This window comes from Manduca sexta, chromosome 23, assembly GCF_014839805.1.
Source record: "Manduca sexta isolate Smith_Timp_Sample1 chromosome 23, JHU_Msex_v1.0, whole genome shotgun sequence".
Classification (NCBI taxonomy): domain Eukaryota; kingdom Metazoa; phylum Arthropoda; class Insecta; order Lepidoptera; family Sphingidae; genus Manduca; species Manduca sexta.
Genome location: NC_051137.1, coordinates 16,831,868 through 16,850,304, shown reverse-complemented (window position 1 = coordinate 16,850,304; position 18,437 = coordinate 16,831,868). Strand labels below are relative to the sequence as shown.

The 18,437-nt window shown below is 36.8% G+C and overlaps 1 protein-coding gene across 4 annotated transcripts in view; it reads left to right on the top strand.

The window, feature by feature from the left end:
• LOC115456252 (leucine-rich repeat and calponin homology domain-containing protein) overlaps nt 1–12,633 on the top strand; it is a 61,974-nt gene extending 49,341 nt beyond the window's left edge. The window contains exons 4-11 of one of the 4 annotated variants that reach the window (XM_030185237.2): nt 205–341; nt 2,616–2,877; nt 4,270–4,414; nt 4,914–4,988; nt 6,885–7,563; nt 10,966–11,103; nt 11,540–11,617; nt 11,904–12,633. In XM_030185237.2, the coding sequence (XP_030041097.2) occupies nt 205–341; nt 2,616–2,877; nt 4,270–4,414; nt 4,914–4,988; nt 6,885–7,563; nt 10,966–11,103; nt 11,540–11,617; nt 11,904–12,608 (2,219 nt within the window). In that variant the 3' untranslated portion in view covers nt 12,609–12,633. Of the gene's footprint in view, nt 1–204; nt 342–2,615; nt 2,878–4,269; nt 4,415–4,913; nt 4,989–6,884; nt 7,564–10,965; nt 11,122–11,539; nt 11,618–11,903 lie in introns of all 4 variants that reach the window. The other 3 variants (XM_037441801.1, XM_037441803.1, XM_037441802.1) reach the window with 3 other exon arrangements.
• The last annotated feature ends 5,804 nt before the right edge of the window (nt 12,634–18,437 follow it).

Here is an 18,437-nt window from a genome sequence, read left to right as displayed (position 1 = left end):
CAAGGGATACACAAAGGATCAAGTGCAATTATATCTAACCTAGCAATTTTTTGTGCTACTAAGTTAAATTATAATAAGTCCATTGCTATCGCCTGACATCGTTCAATAATCAAATACCAGACAACTTGCGTAGAATTAATCATATGGAAAAAATTACTGACATACATAATTAAAGAATTTAAAAGTATCATATATTTTTGATAGAAATAACATACCTCCGCCTGGAACACCTGGATGTCAGTTGCAATTGCATATCGTCCCTGCCGCTGGAGCTTCGCAACATGAACACGCTGATCACGCTCAACCTGGACAATAACCCGCTGGTCTCCCCACCCACAACGGTGAGTTGATTTACTTAAAACCTTATGCAACAAGCTACTGCTCCCGGCTCCGTTCGCATCAAAAAAGTTTTCCGGGATAAAACGCCCTGATATATATTTTCCTACGATAAAAAGTAACCTATGTCCTTCCTAAGGTCTTAAACTATCTCCATACTAAGTTTCGTCGTCATCGTTCATTGGTTTGTTCATTAAAGGGTAAACAGATAGGCAGAGTTAATTTGGCATTTAAAATATAAATATTGAAGTATGGAGTATATTCGTGGACTTGATGCCAGATGGATTCTGTGCGATTTTAACTTTAGGTGATGAAGATTACAGAGACGACACACAGTATGTTATAAAATATTAGCTAAAATTACTTACTATCGTATGTGTTCATAGAACACGGGGATATTATAGTTGTTCGATGGATGTGGTAGTTATATAGGTAATGCATATAAATAATAAAATAATAAAGATGTTCATGTCATAAACATCGTTACATAATTCAACGGTATTGGAATGTTTCAACATATTACAAAATATGTCGTATTTCTTTGAATGAGTTCACTACCAGAGTATAATATTACCAATTTTTCCTCCCATTATTGAAATAACTAAAATATGTGAAGTCCCTAAACGTTCGTCATTGGTTTATGTACAAAGTACCTACCTAATAAAATATTTCTATAAAATTATACCTGTCAAAAGATTTTCCACGCTACAGACTACATACTTTAAAGAATCTTTATTTCTTATTTGAAAATAATTACAAAATTTTATTTTTATTTTATACCACTATTTGCTTACAATTATTGAAAAGTATTAATAGAATAATAATTAATTTTGTTTTAAATGGGTACAGTGTAGTTTAATAATCTATTATAGCTTCTTGTGCATTATATGAATATACATAGTATTGTAAGGAAAACAGGAAATATAGGAACATTTTATAATCAAAAAGTATATGCATAATAATATAAACAATATATTTATCACTACAGATTTTTTTCTTTATGTGATTAGTTATTTATTCCTAATCTTCGTCAAGTTCGCTTATAAAACCTTAATGTACATAAAATTATTAAAGAAAAATATTTATTAATGTAAAAATTGCATTGCCTAAAGCTTAGCCGACGTTTTTTATCATGGTTCGACATTACAGAATTGGATTTTTTGTTCTTTATTTATTACATGACTAAATTTTTGGCGCTGTGCATGTAATGTGGCGCTTTGCTCGCGGTTTCGGTCGCGTGGAAATCCAATCCCGTTACAAAAAGCATTGAATTACTATTAGTCCGCAGCGCCATCTAAACTTATCTGGGAGCAAATTACAAATATAAAAAGTAGCCTATATGCTTATCGAGGACATGGTCTGTCCATAAGCAAAACTTCATCCAAATCTGTTCTTTAATTTCTCAAATTACCTCTAAAAAACATTTACCATTTCCACAAACTTTAGCATTTATAAGATTAGCAAGATAAGAAGTATTAGTGGGTGTTTTTAATTATGCGTCACAGAGAATAATTATTATTCCACATTGATATTAGTCCACTGACCACTACTTTTGAATGGCGTGGCTGCGTGGAAAATGTCACGTAGCCTATTTGTCGCAGGTTAAGGAAGGTTGGATTTAAATTATAGACTGTATGAACAGAACCCAAAAAAAGTTAGTCTTTTTGATTTTGAAGAGTTCCCTTACATTTTTGAAGTTCACGGTTAAACAACCATATTTTTAATGTGGTAATATCTTGAAACTATAATAAACACAAAACAAAAATAATCATTAAATTTTTTATGTTGCATACGTCCTACTAGATTTTGAAGATTTCTCCTCTGCATCTTCCAAGTTAGGTACCTATGAAATAAAAATGAGACCTTTCGAAGCTATACCCAATCTAACGCAAAATAGTCATTTAAATCTGACCACGGGGTAAATGTCGCTGAATAAACATAATAAAAATGCATCGAAAAGGTAACCTCTCTCCTTTGAAGTCAGTTAAAAATACGCAGTACGCGATGCACTTCTGAAATAATACTATTAAATTTGTGAACATATTCAAATCCTCTAAAACAGTCACGTTTGGCGAGTGACAAGTATGCGGGTCCTGTGTTAGTTTCATTTCTTTTGCCCTATTGTCATACAACTAAAATGTATTTGCAAGAATACGCAAACGATATGCCGGCATTTACCAACATCGACTATAGCCCCGTTGCAACACACAAGGCGCCAAAACATCGTTGTTCCATAAAACCTATTAATAACCCTTGTATAAATTTGGTACATTTCACAGGTATGCATGCGCGGGCGCGTGCATATATTCAAATACCTCGAGAACATGGCCAACAAGGACACGTTGCCGACGCACAGAAGGATCGACGAGACCAAACGAACGGCAAAACACAATTCGTACATCAACAACTCCCCGAATCAAAGCGCGACGCATCAAATCACATCAGGCAACGCGACGATAGACTGTCTCAGGCATAAGCCTAGACATGTCGTGGACAGCGGTTACTGTACGGATGGCGTCGAGAAGAGATGGTCGAATGATGGTGAGTGGTTTAAATATGGCAATTTTTCTTACGAGGGTTAGTACTTATTTGCAGGTTAGAGCAAATATATCTGCTCGTTTATGTCAAGTTGGCTTGACGTCAGTTCTGTTTAACGATTCTCAATCGAAGTCAATTCGAAAGAATTATGATATTGAGTGGCCTAGTTGATATTAAGGAGGCCGCTGTTTGCGCTAATAAAACAAGATCCAGACATTTTGCAAATATATATTTAAATACCTAAATACAAATGAAAGAAATAATTATTGTTATTTTCTTGCACAAATAAACACTTTAATGAACGTCTTTTATACAGTGACGTTTCTTTGCAAATAGGACATTAATTAAGGATGTTATTTGCTGAATACGTTTAAGTACGTGTGTGAGACAGCATGAGGCATTTTCATATTGCACGTCCTCATTGTAAATAGAAATCCAATGTCAAATATTGAATACGGTTGGCATACAAAACTGACTGTCGCGCCATAATGTTTGTTGAATGACTCGATGACTTTTTTACGGCCGGAACTGGCACGAAATTTGGCGCCATTGTTACTCCACTTATTGGAGCGTTTATATCTTTATGGATCTATACTATAAACGAAACTGTTTATGGACATTCCTTTTAAGACGTAAATACTGTAGTGGTTAATATTATCGATTTGTTATTGTTGAGAGAGGAATTTGTATTTATCTTGATAAAACATTTCAGATATGCAAACGATATAAGAATCCTTCAGTTGGCTTTTGTTACTTTCAGAAGCATCATAACAATTAAATTAACAAAACTGTCTTCCATTGCATTGAAACTTACATCATGTGCTTCAATTCTATATTAATTTATCGTTTTGTCCTTTTTTCCTTATACAAACTAGACAAACCTAACTCCTCATTATAATAACTTCAAGCTGTGTATCATTTAATAGCAATTTGCAACACGCAACAGTAATAACATTTTGTATAAAAACATTTATTGTTCTGCGAATTCCTAATGTGTGACAATTATAAACATGAACACATCTTTTTTTTACATACAAAGAATTTTTATTCTTTGAGGAAAAGAGCTTAGGCTTTCGGAATATAGAAACCAAAGGGCACACTCAAGCAGCTTATCATTTCTTAACACAAAATACCTAATTGCAACCTTATTTATATGTAACTGATAGTTCTGTTTCTGCAGTAAAGTGTTAATATGTATGAAAAACTAAGTGCCAATTTTTTCATTGGCAAAAATTTTGGATTTCAATAGACATCTGACCTTTTCCTGCTTTCACTTGGAATCTATGCAACATGCACGTTACATATGTTAAAGATGTCAATTAGATGCCAAATGGAAATCTAGTATAAGCGTACTTTATAGCAACAATATATGATTTTGAATTATATGTTTCTCAGGAGGTGGAGAGGCTGGCGGAGGCGGAGGCTCGGGGAGGTCAACACCAAGCACACCTTCAACCTTATCGCCCGGCGCTGCTCTGTCCAGAGCGCAGTCACTGTCGAGCGAAACACCGCTAGCGCCCATGACACCTCTCCTCACCGGGTGAGTTCGAAATAATTTAACCCCTAACAATGTAGTTAAAGTTTTGTAGAATTAGCATTTAATATGGGTTTTTGCATGGGGTGAATTTGAGACCATTTTATGCTACCAATAAAAGGAAGAAGGTAATAGTCAATAGGTGTTAGAGATGTTGTGTTTATATCTCAACAGATGTCGCTATAATGAGAGCAAAGAGGGTGGTTAGAAATATGTATGATAAATGTGAAGATTTAGCTAATTTTAAACTAATGTGGATATACCTAACTTAGACTTTGACGTGGTGTACTATAGTATTACCTTAGCGATCTGTATTATAATTTTATTTATTTAATTATGTTTTTATTTATGTTGCATCGGCCGAAGCAGAGGTAAACAGCGATATCTAGCCCGTTTAATCTATCATCATCACCATCAGTTCCTCTGTCACATCGTCGCTATGTTCTTTATATTTTTTTTTATTTCTACCTCTTTTATTATTAACCCCCGGTGTTGTCCCTTTCAGCGTCCGTATATCACCCGATGGGAACATGTCTAACAGTGAAGATAAGAGTAAATTAGCCCATCAACAAACATACAGGTACATTGTCATTCATAAAACACGACGCTCACTTACATTGTGGCACTTTTTATGTATTCTAATTTATTTAATGCTCATGTTGTATTGTGCAGTTATGTTGATTAGTAGAGATATTAAAAATTTATACAGGATGTCCCAAAACATAGAGTCAAGCGGAGGTCCAGAGATAGAGCTTATATCCTTTGGGGTATCTGAATCACCCTCATGTATATTCCGCTATTTTCCATAGTTTTCGAGTCATGAATATTTTTCTGATCAGATCAGACAGATCTGAACAATTAAATGGTTTTTTTAAATAGAAGATTTGTTCTACCTGGATTTCCGCTTGACATTATTTTTTGGGACACCCTGTATAAATAGTTCGAATTGCGAAACGATGACTTAGTAGTGCGAATAAATCCTTTATAATATACATATTAAGGATGTATTTGCAGTTTTATTCATAATAGAAACTGGCTAAATCATTCCCGGTAAATACCGTATGTAACGAGAAATCCCGTCATAGAAACCGCAGGATTAGCTCACTACCATTATGACAGCTGCACAATATAACTTTTATACTCTGCAACCCCCACTAACGAGGGTAAATAACACGTAGATTTCACATACTAACAAATTATAGCGCATCTCTACTCGGTGGCTGGGCACAGCTTTGTACTAATTTCTATAAGCCAACGTTAATGAATTATGGTACTCGTAGGGCATTCGTTTTTTATTGTGTTGGTTAGTTTGTTAGCGACTAGCGATTAACGATAGAGATAATTTTTCCCACTCAATTCAGTAGCACTTTTCAAACGGTCGTGAAAATTGACCAATCAGTATGAAGTTTTTTTGATAGCTTACAAATGACTTATTTTTATTGCTTAATCCTCGGGATCGAATCGAAGATTGAGATTGGGATCGTTTACTGATCGATCGATATAAGTTTTGCGATTTAGATTAGTTAGTTATAGGAATGAATTCATAGACTTTTTTTCCCTTTTCCTGCTTTCACTGTTGACGCAACATACGAGTTACATGTGTTATAGAATGCGTACTGCCATTTCCCGGTTCAAGTTTATCTATACTGCGAGTAGATCAAAGTGATGTACAGTCAGCCACAAAGTAGCTGAACAAATTTATAATTTCAAATCGCCTTTAAACTCTTGTGTCGTTATCAACAACCGCTTTTTTTCACTAAAATAAACTCCACAAGCTTAACTTTATTTTACATAAATAAAATATTATGTTTCGGTTGTAGTAAATGTGCAGAAGCGTTTTGTAATTTTTTATTTGGTTAACTACTTTTGTGGGTGACTGTACATAACTGTAATATGTAGTATTATTGATAACGAATAATGTGCTATTTTATGTGAATTCGTATTATATAATGAGTAATGTATATTAAAATTCTTTTAAACCTGTTAAATCATGTCGTGACAGCAGCCGTTTTATTATACTAAACTGTTGGGAATTAAATATTTTCTCGAATGGAACATTACAAATAAAGGTTTGTTCTTTACGGCGGAACATAAAATGCTAGGTATTAAAATGCTTACAACATAAACATGATATTATCAGACTTTCTCTTCTATCATAAAACCATTAAAATATACATCATGCAACTAATCCGTACAATCATTGTAGTTAGTCGATTATTTAAGTAATATAAACTATTTAATAACCGCTAATCGCTAGCATTCGGATTTCTGACGCTAGTTTGTTCTAAACAAAAGCTATTTTGAATTTTATTAGTCATAACATTGGCTAATATTTAATATATTACTAACGGCGCATTGTGTATAACTTCAAAGTTCATTTACCTGTGTGACGTTTAACCAATGAGTGAAATCTATGTGTTATTTGCTTTAACGATGTCCATTATTCCGAATATTGATTGTATCTCTGACTTTTCAGACAATACAAAGAAGCCTTAAGACAACAACGCCAGCAAGACATATACCGCCCCCGCACCGACCAACCATCCCCCGAGCTCGATTCCTCACCCCTGAACCAAAGTCCAGTCCACCAGAAGTCCAACCCCCACTCACCGATCAACGGTTACAGTAACGTATCCCCTAGTCTATACAAATCCACATCTTCCAACTCGAGCGTGTCTACCTCATCACCGAACACGTCCCAAGTGCCAAATTCCCCCTTATTGCATTCGACACCGCGAAGAATCCAAGGTCAAAATGGCAACCCAGAAAAACAGGAGGAGAACAAACGGCCAGTACAAAAAGTAGTTCCATCGAGGAACGTCAACAAAATATACTCGGCTGTGAACGGAAACGTCGATTACAACAGGGTGAACGGTCAGGCGGAGGCGTACATCAAACCCACGTCGCCGACGAAGTCCCCCACTAGCACGTTAGGGTACAACAGTTTAGGCAAGTCGAGCATACCGCGGCAGGTGAACGGCGACGGCACCAAGTTGTTAACGACCACCGTCTCGTACTTGAAAGGTGCGGCGCCCAAGCCGCCGGGCAAGATGGCGTGGAACAAGGACGCGCCCACCGACAAACTCAGCTTCACCATGAAGAGGGAGTTCGATAAACAGAAGGAGGAGTCGGATCTGCTGCAGCAGTTGAGGACGGTGAGTTAGCTTGGTATGTTTTTACTATTTATTAGGGGTCGCAATACCGGACCATTTTTCAAAACCGGTATTTTCGGTATTGACCTAAATTAAATTCCGGTATTCCGGTATTTTCGGTATTTGAAGAAATATAAGAAAAATAGGAAATACACATTTAAGTTGGTAATTAAATGTCAAATTTTAATGACAGCTTAGTGGTTAGTTAAAGGCTGAATGAAAAGAGATTATTTTCGTAAGCCAACGTTCATGCCGTTCTGATTTCTGAGAGCTGGCTCAAACCTCACCTTCCTTATACCCTTTACCCCTTCCCTGGTTTCATTTTGATTAGAAATTATCGAGTTGACACGAGAGGCGGAGTCGCTATATATTTATGTAGCGACCTGAAATATAAAACTGTAATATCTTCCTTTGCTTCTTATTCTACTTATGCGAAATTTCTGCTTCTTGAGGTTTGGGTAAAGAGAGTGAAAACCTTACTAGGTGTAATTTACTGTCCCTCATCTCTTGATTACTTCTCCAGTCTGGAAACAGTGGAATTCTGAATAAGCTCATCACATCATCATGGGTGATTTAAATACTGATCTCCTTGCCAGCCACTCTTCTCGATCGCGTAAACTCCTCACTATCCTTAACTCTGCTAAACAGCATGTCCTACCACTGTAAACCACCCACCATGAAATGGTCTCGACACTTGGCTTGACATTATCCTCACCTCTGCTCTTTCCTCTGTTTTCTCCCACGGTCAATTTCCCGCTCCTGGCTTCCCTCACCATGATCTCATCTACATGTCTTACGCCCTTAAACCTCCCAAGTTCCCCTCGAAGATATTGCACTTGCGTAGTTTTGGTCGCATCGATGCGGATAAGCTGAAAGGAGACGCTGCTAACTTTAATTGGGATCACCTATTGGCAGCCACCTCTGTTGACGATAAAGTCGCAATTTTTAACCGCGTTGTCTGTTAACTCTTTGATACCCATGCCCCTTTAAAGAAAATTAAATTAAAACGTCCTCCTGCATCATGGATTACACATGGGGTTAGGATGGCGATGAGATCGGGCTTTTCGCCAGTACAGAAGGGATCGTTCGGAGGAGAACTGGTGCCTTTTTAAGGCTGCAAGGAATCGGTGTAACCAGATGGTTCGTAATGCTAAACGCCGACACATTCTCAGTAGTATTTCTTCTTCCTCGCCAGCCAGTATCTGGAGATTCCTCGGAACTCTGGGTATTCAGATCTCTACGGTGCGACTATTGGTTTGGATGATATTAATCAACATTTCACATCTGTTACCATGATTGATCACCAAACTAGGCGTCGTATCATGGATTTTTTAGCGGGTCTATCCAGGCCTAACATTAATACTTTTCATTTTTCTTCTGTGCCGTTGGGTGAAATTAGAAAAGTCATCCTGTCCATTAAATCCAATGCCACTGGCTGTGACAACATCAGTCGTCGCATGATAATACCTATCCTGGACCAACTTCTACCAATCATGTCCCATATCATTAACGCCTCCCTCAGCACTGGTATTTTTCCGTCTTTGTGGCGGAGAGCTATTGCTATCTCTTCCTAAAATCCCTAACCCATCACTTGCTAAGCATTTCCGTCCCATATTCATTCTTCCTAATCTCTCGAAAGTGCTCGAGGCCTGTGCTCACAAGCAACTGTCTAAGCATGTGCACCGAAACAACCTACTGTGCCCACTCCAGTCTGGCTCCAGACCTGGCCATAGCACTATTACTGCACTCCTCAAAGTGACTGGCGATATTAGGGCGGGCATGGAGGATTCCAAAGTCACTGTTTTGGCTTTGGTTGATTTCTCCAATACTTTCAATACAGTCAGTCACGACATTCTTCTTGCAAACCTCTCCCACCTTATGATTTCGCCCACAGCACTGAATTGGTTCTCGTCATATCTTCAAGGACACCAATAGTTGGTGCGCCTAGACGACTCTTCGTCTAGCTGGCGTGATATAGACTGTGGCGTCCCTCAAGACGGCATACTCTCCCATTATGGTTCTCTATCTTGATAAACCTCTTAAAACAAAATCTTCAATGTGCGTACCATCTGTATACTGATGACTTGCAAATTTATTCTCATTTATTCTCAGGAGCAAGTCGATTGTGTGTCCGCAGCTGTAGATAGGGTAAATAAGGACAATTTCGGCCTTTCGGTAAACGCCGCAAAATTGCCATGAAAGACCAGGCCATTATTGTAGGCAGCTCGAGGCTTTTAAACAGGTTGTATTTTACATCTATTCCCTCTGTTATGTTTCTCAACTTTGTTTATCTGACAGCTTGCTGTTTGTTCAGCTATGTTAAGCTGACAGCCAAATAGATTCAAGTTATATCACAATATTAGCCAATCACAACGGCCTTACGTCTGCGCACTGCAAAGGCTGCCATGCCGTCAGCACTAAGAAACAGACTTGTTATCACAGCAATGCTCCGTCCTTAGATAAATAACGCCTATGAATAATGAGGATAGACTTTAAAGAACAAAAAATATGTCTAATAAGTTCTAATAAAAATAACAACTAACAGTCAACACCGCTATGCTTAGAACAAAACAAAAGTAGCAATATAGGCATAAGCCATGTCTTTGCTCGCTCTTTATAGAATATACGCCTACACGAATGAATGAAATAGCAAGCAAATAAAATTTTTGCGATTTAAAACTCGAGAAATTAATAATTATACACACATTTTGTACTGAATTTTATTTTTATAAAATACCGAAAATCCCGGTTTTTGTAAAATCAATACCGGTATTTTGAAGTTCTTAATTTGGTCCGGTATTCCGGTATTTTCGAAATCCGGGATACCGGTTTGCGACCCCTACTATTTATAGAATTGTTATTGATGATGTAAGTTCGGGGACGATTCGCTCTAGACCGATGTGTGTCAAAGACAATTAGATTAGCTTTAGATTTATTCAATCTACTCAATTGAAGTGAAACTAGCCGCAAGACGAAATATGCGATCTTAAGATATATATTTTTTTTAAATCGCGTGTGTTAATTTTAATTATTCTCACCGAATTTAATGTAAATATATATTATGCGTTAACCAATACATATACTTGAAATATTTCCACAATAATATCAATATAAGTGCGGCAAATAATGCTTGCAATAGCTGGAAATCTGACTACAAATATAAAGATGTTTAGTTTTACGCAATTGGGATAAAAGAGTTCTTGAGCCATGAGTGATCGTAGTTTAGGATGCCCTCCGGCTAGGCAGAGTTATGATTTGCGAAAGGTCGCTGGCAGAAACTGGATACGACAGGTCGAAGACCGAGTGAAATTGCGCATATTGAAGGAGGCCTTTGTCCAGTAGTGGACTAAAATATAGTCTGATGATGAATAGATATCTAATTAATATGTGTTATTATGTGTGTAGATCCTGGAGAGCCGGCTGAAGATGTCGCTGCCGGAGCAGCTGGCGCCGGTGCTGTGCGACGGCGTGGTGCTGTGCCACCTCGCCAACCACGTGCGCCCGCGCGCCGTCGCCTCCGTGCACGTGCCCTCGCCCGCGCAGGTACGCAGCGCGACGCAAGTACGTACCCTGCAACACCCCCCCCCCCCCACACACACACAACTCCTAACGCACTGAAAACGTCTGCCCTTGTAAATGGAACGATCATTTGAATCATTTATCGTGTAATCATCCTACTTCTTCATCACTTCATCTTACCCCACAACGCCCCGCAACAACCCTACAGAAAAACTGGTGGGGCGGGTCTTCGAGGTAAATTGACCTTAAACAAGTAATGATTTTTGTTTATGAGTTGTTAAAATAAAGCTGCTACATGGTTATGTATTCTTATATTTGACTGTTTTGAGTAATAATATCTTCTGAATGCCAAGATATATTTCAAAAATATAGAATTAAGCCTGAATGTATGACTGAAAACTACCACTTGATTTTGCATCTGTGTATTATGCATTAAAATCATTGATTTTTGTGTTTGCAGCCGAAGCTCACAATGGCCAGGTGTAGAAGGAATGTGGACAATTTCTTAGAAGCGTGCCGGAAAATTGGAGTAGAGGAGGTATGTATAATTTGTGTCTTCATACATTGTGTTCATTGTGCTTATAATTTCGGGTGTTATATATTTTTTAATGTTTGTATTACGACACCGCCGTGACTATTACATTTATTTAAAAACACATTATCATTTGTTCGTGCAATCGGATAAAATCGATCTTATTTCCGTCGCATTTATCGTCCACATTTGGAAAGCGTGTCCGTTTCGAGTGTTGCAGGGCGTTTGATATCCTTTCGCGAGAGCAATGTATAGAAATGTGAAACTAAGAGACGGGTGGCGTGTGTTGCAGGAGTCCATCTGCTCGCCCGAAGACATTCTGGTGAACGAACCCGAGGACGGGAACAGCGGCGTCATACAACTCGCTCGCACCGTCGCCGCCCTCCTGCCACACGCCACACCACACGCCACGCCACACGCCTCGCCAAAGGATATGCAAACTGACCCATACCGCTACAGCATGGACCAGCTCACCGTCGACGTGGGCGACGACGTCGAGATGGAGGCCAACTACCAGAGACAACTGCGGCGCTACTCCGACGAACGACACGTCAGCAACTTCAACTACGAGTGCACACACTACACCATCGACGAATCCGAAGAGTACCAGATGAACTGCGAGAACAACAACGCGGAAATACAGAACGGACACTATTCGCCCGTTTACGGGACGGAGTTGCGGAATAGGGGGCCGTATTACCAAAACAATAGGGTGCAGTTTGTTACGCCGTTTTGCAAAGCGGATGCCGTATTGAAGAGTGACAGTTTGGAAATATACGACACGGATGAAATTGACTTCCCTGTTGTGATGGAAACGCAGGAGGAGGTGGAGAGATATGACAGGGGGAAGATGAATCTCGACATACAGAACAATCTGAACAAGGAGTTGGACCACGAAACCGAAGCTAAAAATGACAACGACCGAGTGTTTTATACTTGTCTGTGTCTCGGCACGTTCTTTGTGTCGGCCATTGTGTTGATTATGTATCCGTTGTAAAATATCGTGAGTTAGAAATTCACTAAGTCTGAGAAGACGTACCGCGTGGTACGTTTGTAATGTTGGGGTGTGGCGATTTTAACCAGTGAAATTTGAAACTTGAGTGTTCACTCGCAGCTATGGATGTAAACAGCCCGTGAGAAGATATACGAGATCTTTTATTATTTAACCTTGCACTAACAGAACTGTCTGCAATTGTTTTATTGTCTACATCTCTATTTTCACATAATTCGTCTAATTAATGGCAAAACAGCATTGAAATCACTATATAAAAACTTACCAGCTCCCGTAGAACGTCTCGAAAAACGCGACTCGTAAGCCGATATTTAATTTTGACGTTTCTGATTGGTCGAGAGACCAATGCGTCAGTCACGTGTCAGTCTCTCAACCAATCACAATAAAGCTAAATGGAGTCGTGTCGTATTTTTTGCCACATTCCAAGCACATAGTTCGCGTGCAAGGTTAAAAAGCTTAACGAAATAACTGTAATACTGTGGTGTTCGATGCCTTTCCTCACAGTCTGACTGTGCCTGTGGTCTGAAATGTAATTTTGAGGCTACGTTTACACATTTTTATGAATAACCTTTTTTTGTATTTAAGGCTGATATAGGAATTTGATGGATGAAAAAAGATTTGTTAGTTGAAATTTGGAATTGCGAGCTTTTAGAATGTGTAGGAGTTGATTTTTTGTTATGTAATTTGAATTGATGTTATCAAATGGCGGATCTTATGTACTTTGCTGTTTAAGAAAAAAAATAATTCATTGCATTAACCAAGCCGAAGTGCTAACATCAACTTGAAGTATTGTTAAGATCTGAACTATTTGGAATTAGAAGTATTATTTATTCTATAAAAAGATGAGATTTGTTGCTGTATTTAAAAAAAATATTGTAGTTTGGTTGGTGAATGCAATAGAACATTGAAGTGGATTGACATTAGGTATACTCGAAAATGTCTCGAACGTCACATAAGGACAATTCGAAAGAAAATGATTGATTCCGACTGTCAAAGCATGTGTCAATATGAAATATTTTTTATGATTTATTGATAAATAGTGAGACGCCGTAATGTCCAGCATTTGATACGCATCCTAAATTAGTTTAAATTAGTCTGATTTATTAATTCCAGTGTTTATTAGTTCATTCCTGTTACGAGGCATTTAAAATTAGCGGTTAGATTTTTTTTTCTTATATTTTTTGCCAATTGGTTATTTTTGTGTGCATTTCTCGAATTGCGTTTGCGTTTATTGCGTTTTTATTAATTTATATTGAGTTTGATTTATTGATGCCGAACATCCACCAAGACTAGGCAGCCTGAGGAAAAAATGTACGAAATCCATATTTTACTAAGTCTAAAGGAATGAAATAAATAAAAGCTATTATTAAGCAGGCCGACATAATTTTGCCGACTGTCTGGAGATGTTTATCTCTTGGCGATCGACATTTTGGGCATCTCTTCACTTATCGTCAGGTGCAGTGTGGCCACTTTGCCACGTCTTCGTTGAAAAAAAAGTAACTTAAGTAATTGCATCATAATATATTTTGGTGAATGCTCGGCTCTATTCCAGAGATCTCAGTGTTTTCGTTGTTTTGGAATATAGTTTGCCAATTTCTTTAGAATTAAGTTATTCGTTGCGTGCTCTTCAACGACTTCGCTCGCGGATTCGCGAAGTTACCCAAGTTGTGATTGTTTTTATGGTTGAATTACGAATCCATTATAAACATGCAAATGTTAATTTGAAAATTGTGAAAGGAAATTTAGTCGCGTTTGAAGACGGTTGAACTGAGTCCAAATTGTTTGTCAACGAATTTTATATGTCAGGAAAAATGTATTACATTGGGTGTATACTAAAAACAATAACTGGTTATTCAACGTACGGACATTCATTCAGCTATTTATTATTTGTTTTACATTATTAATATTTTAATAAAAATAATTAGCTATGCGTAATTAAGACATTTAGTAGACGAACTTTTTGCACCAAATTAAGATGATTTTTACACAAGTAGAAATATTAACTATGAATGCATTAATTATCATAATAAACGCACTTTTAGTATATAGTAGGTGCATACAATTCTTATGAACCAATCTTACGAAATTAAAAACGATACCAATAAATCCTTTTTGAATATAACATATAAAACTAAATAGATTTTTTAATAACAAAACCTTATGACTTAATTTAAATAAAAGTACAATTGAAATATGTCGTGAAAATGATGGTGCATGAAGTAAAGGTATTCGACACTTAGCTTAGCTGATATGACGTAACATATTTTCTTATTAAATAAGAATTATATGCCTTAACCGAAACATCATATCGTTATTGTATTATTAATACAAAAGTATATTGGAAATTCGCAGTTTGTATGGACACGGTTGTATGCGGTGATGTCGAAAATCTAACATAGAAACATAATATTAATAGTTCTATTTTGTATGCAAAAATTCCCATAAACGTGAATATATAAATTCCTCTTGTCACGATCAGTTATAAAACTATATGCAGTGGCGGCCCTAACCCTTTCATGGCCCCAGTTGATGGCAAAAAATACCAAACGAGGTCTAGAAAAATATTAATTTCTTAGGATTTAACTCTTAAAAAAGGTCCTCTAAGATCCTGCGCGGGGCCCTGGACGGTTGCCTGGTTCGTCTCCTCCAAAGGCCGCCTCTGACGATATGACATACTATCCTATATCGACGTTTGTTAGGCTAATTGACTCGTGCGATATTTTTCGAAAATGTTTAACTAGTTTTAAAAAAAAAACATAGAAAAGTGCGGTTTTAAATATGTATGAAACTTGTATCGCAAAAAAAAATGCCGTTTAAGCCAGTTAGCCCTTCATCCGTCGATATATAGATAACAAAAGAATAATATTTACCCGCATTATTACTGTGTCTTTAAACTGCATTACTGTAGCGTGTAGTGATAATTAGACTGTATTTCGAGGCTTTTCGCGTATAAATTTAAAAAAAATATATTAAAAGACAACGTTTTATAAACATTTTGAATAATATAACAGATATTCCTAAACAATGCCAACCGATTTGAATAATTGGATGCCAAAATAGATCTGTACTAAAACAAATTATATACGAAGTATGTATTAAAACATATTATAAATTATTAGAGAGATTATTGCATAATTTATTGTCGTTTAGAATACATTTATGATATTTTCTAATCATTCCAAAGATGTGTTGTTTTATATAAAAGACTAGGATCTGTATTTTCTCTTATTCCGTATTTCTTGTGTTCAATTTAACTTTCCTTGGACTTATTTGCATTGCTATTCGTACGTTTAAAAACTTTTTTATTACTCTGGCAGCTAAAAAGAAACTCTTTCGTGTGTGTTTAAGGGTTTAATTTGAATTCTTGTGTAAATGAAACCTCATGACAACACTGCCAACTTTTTATAACCAGTGCTGTGTGTGACTCGTAACATTGATTTGCAAAGATACTATTCAAATACTTTTGACTATGCCTACCTACTGATTATATTGTTTATTATTATTAAATCTAATAAATGATTCGGGCAATGTTGGTTTGAAGTCCTACATTAATAATAGAAGTTTCATCTTTTGCTACAATCGATTTTTAAATAAACAATACAAAGATAATTAACAAAGCAGATAAACGAGATAGTAATAGTTTACGTTTCTAGATAAACGCAGGTAAATACAGCTAAAAATACACAATTGATAACTATTTACATAATTCATCACAAAGTGATTGCCTTGGCGGCTTAGTTGTTTTACGATACGACTGCAGAGCTGAAGTCTCGGGTTCGATTTCCGGGTCGGACAAGACGATGGTGGGTTTTCTACTCAGTATCAGCCCGAAGTCTAGAATTTGTGTCAGATTTGGCGATGGACTCGCCCCTACCACATCAGGATGGAATACACACGGTGGAAAGTGAGTGCACGAATTGCGCCTCCACTTACACTTTCGGGGATAAAAGGCGTGTGTGTGTTATCAAAAGTGCTAAATTATATAAATTTAATAATTAAGCTTTTACTCTCGAACATCACAATAAAAACTGAAGACCATATTATCTGTCAATAAACAATAATGTAAACAAAAAGCACACAGTCTTGCCTTAAATATGCCAACATTGTCTGAACCATAGATACGATCTGTCAAATACCTTCCCGTGATAGACATTGAAAATTATAATAGTTGCATCTATTCATTGTCACTGTGACGCTTTTTCCCAATCTGGTCATTTATATGTATAAGTATGTACGTGCGTTTATTTTCTACGCTTCTCAAACTTTTTAGAGCTTTAAATTTGCCAGTACAATGATAATGATTATAAATATAGAGTTATAAATAATATATTTAATTTTAAATGCTTACCGAGTATATTTATTCGCTTTTGGTGCTTGGGTACTTATTTATTTAGTTAGTTACGACTGGTTTAGTTATTTATCATTGACGGTTTCACCGCCTATCGGAACTTAGTACCTTCATGCCTAATTTGCCTGACATTCTATAAATTTTACAAAACCAGTTTTCTCATAGTCGCATTGAATGATACAGGTATCATGTCGGTATTAATGTAAGACAAAACATATTCCTTTTATTCATTTTTACAATAAACGATCTCAATCTTGATCTTTGATCCGAACCCTGGAATAACCGATCAATCAAAGTCATTTGTAAAGATGTAAAAATTATGTTTACTCTGATTGGTCAATTTTGGCTATGGATCGAAAAAGTTGTTGAGATCCAATAATGAGCTCTAAATATAACATGTTTAAATCCGATTATCGAGTTGTCTGTTTCTTTCTCAGGTTATTTTTATTCTTATTTTGACTGTGATATCTAACTGAGTGCAAGTGCTTCTTATCCTTGTGTGTATATTTTTTCTTGCCAAGCAATGATTAAATACATTAGACCAGTCTTACATTATATTCGATTAATATTAAGGTTTATACAGATCACTTTGTTTATAAGTTTTTATTGTTTTCTTATAAAATTAGTTCAGTATTAATTTTTTTTTTTACTATAAAATGAGTGTTTACAAGGCACAAAAGCTATAATGCACTTTTGACTAATTTTAAGTAAGTAATATTGTTACAAAATTTTTGGAATGTTTTTTGGCTATTATAGTTTTTATTGTCTAACTTAACAAAATGTACTTTTTGTATGTACTTATAATGTTTCTCTACGTAAAATAAATTTTCTTATTGGCAACTTTTTTTTTTTATTTGCCATAACATCATGTCATTTTTACGTATATAAAACTAAAAAATAATAATTAGATATCAGTTATTTGGGTTTTAAATTTTGATTTAATAGAGTTGGAATTTGAAACTGATGAGCCATCTATCTATCTACAATCGTTATTAAGATATATTTTTACCAACACTCAATTTTACTTGATAGAATGGTATGGAATGTTTTTGGTTACGTCCACGTATATAAATTGTTGCATAAGAAATGTTAAACAAATAATTATTTTTAGGTTTAGTATCGACATAAATAACTAAACCATTATGTTCCCTTACAGAAGCTGATGTGTTGTGCGGCAGATGTGCTAGAGGGCAAGGGCACAGTGCAAGTGGCAATCACAGTGACGGAGCTCATCCGCCGCCACAGCGCCGCGCGCAGCTCGCCCGCGCACGCGCCGCACCCGCACGCGCCCACGCGCGCCCGCGCACGCGCTCCCACACACGCGCCCGCGCACGCGCCCGGCGGACTTGCGCTCGCGCCGCAATCTGCTCTCTCGCTATAAAGGCACCGGTCACGGTGTAATGGCCACACATTTGGTGTGTTTACTAATATTTGCGCCAAAGTCTTATCGATTTCGTGTTCAAGTA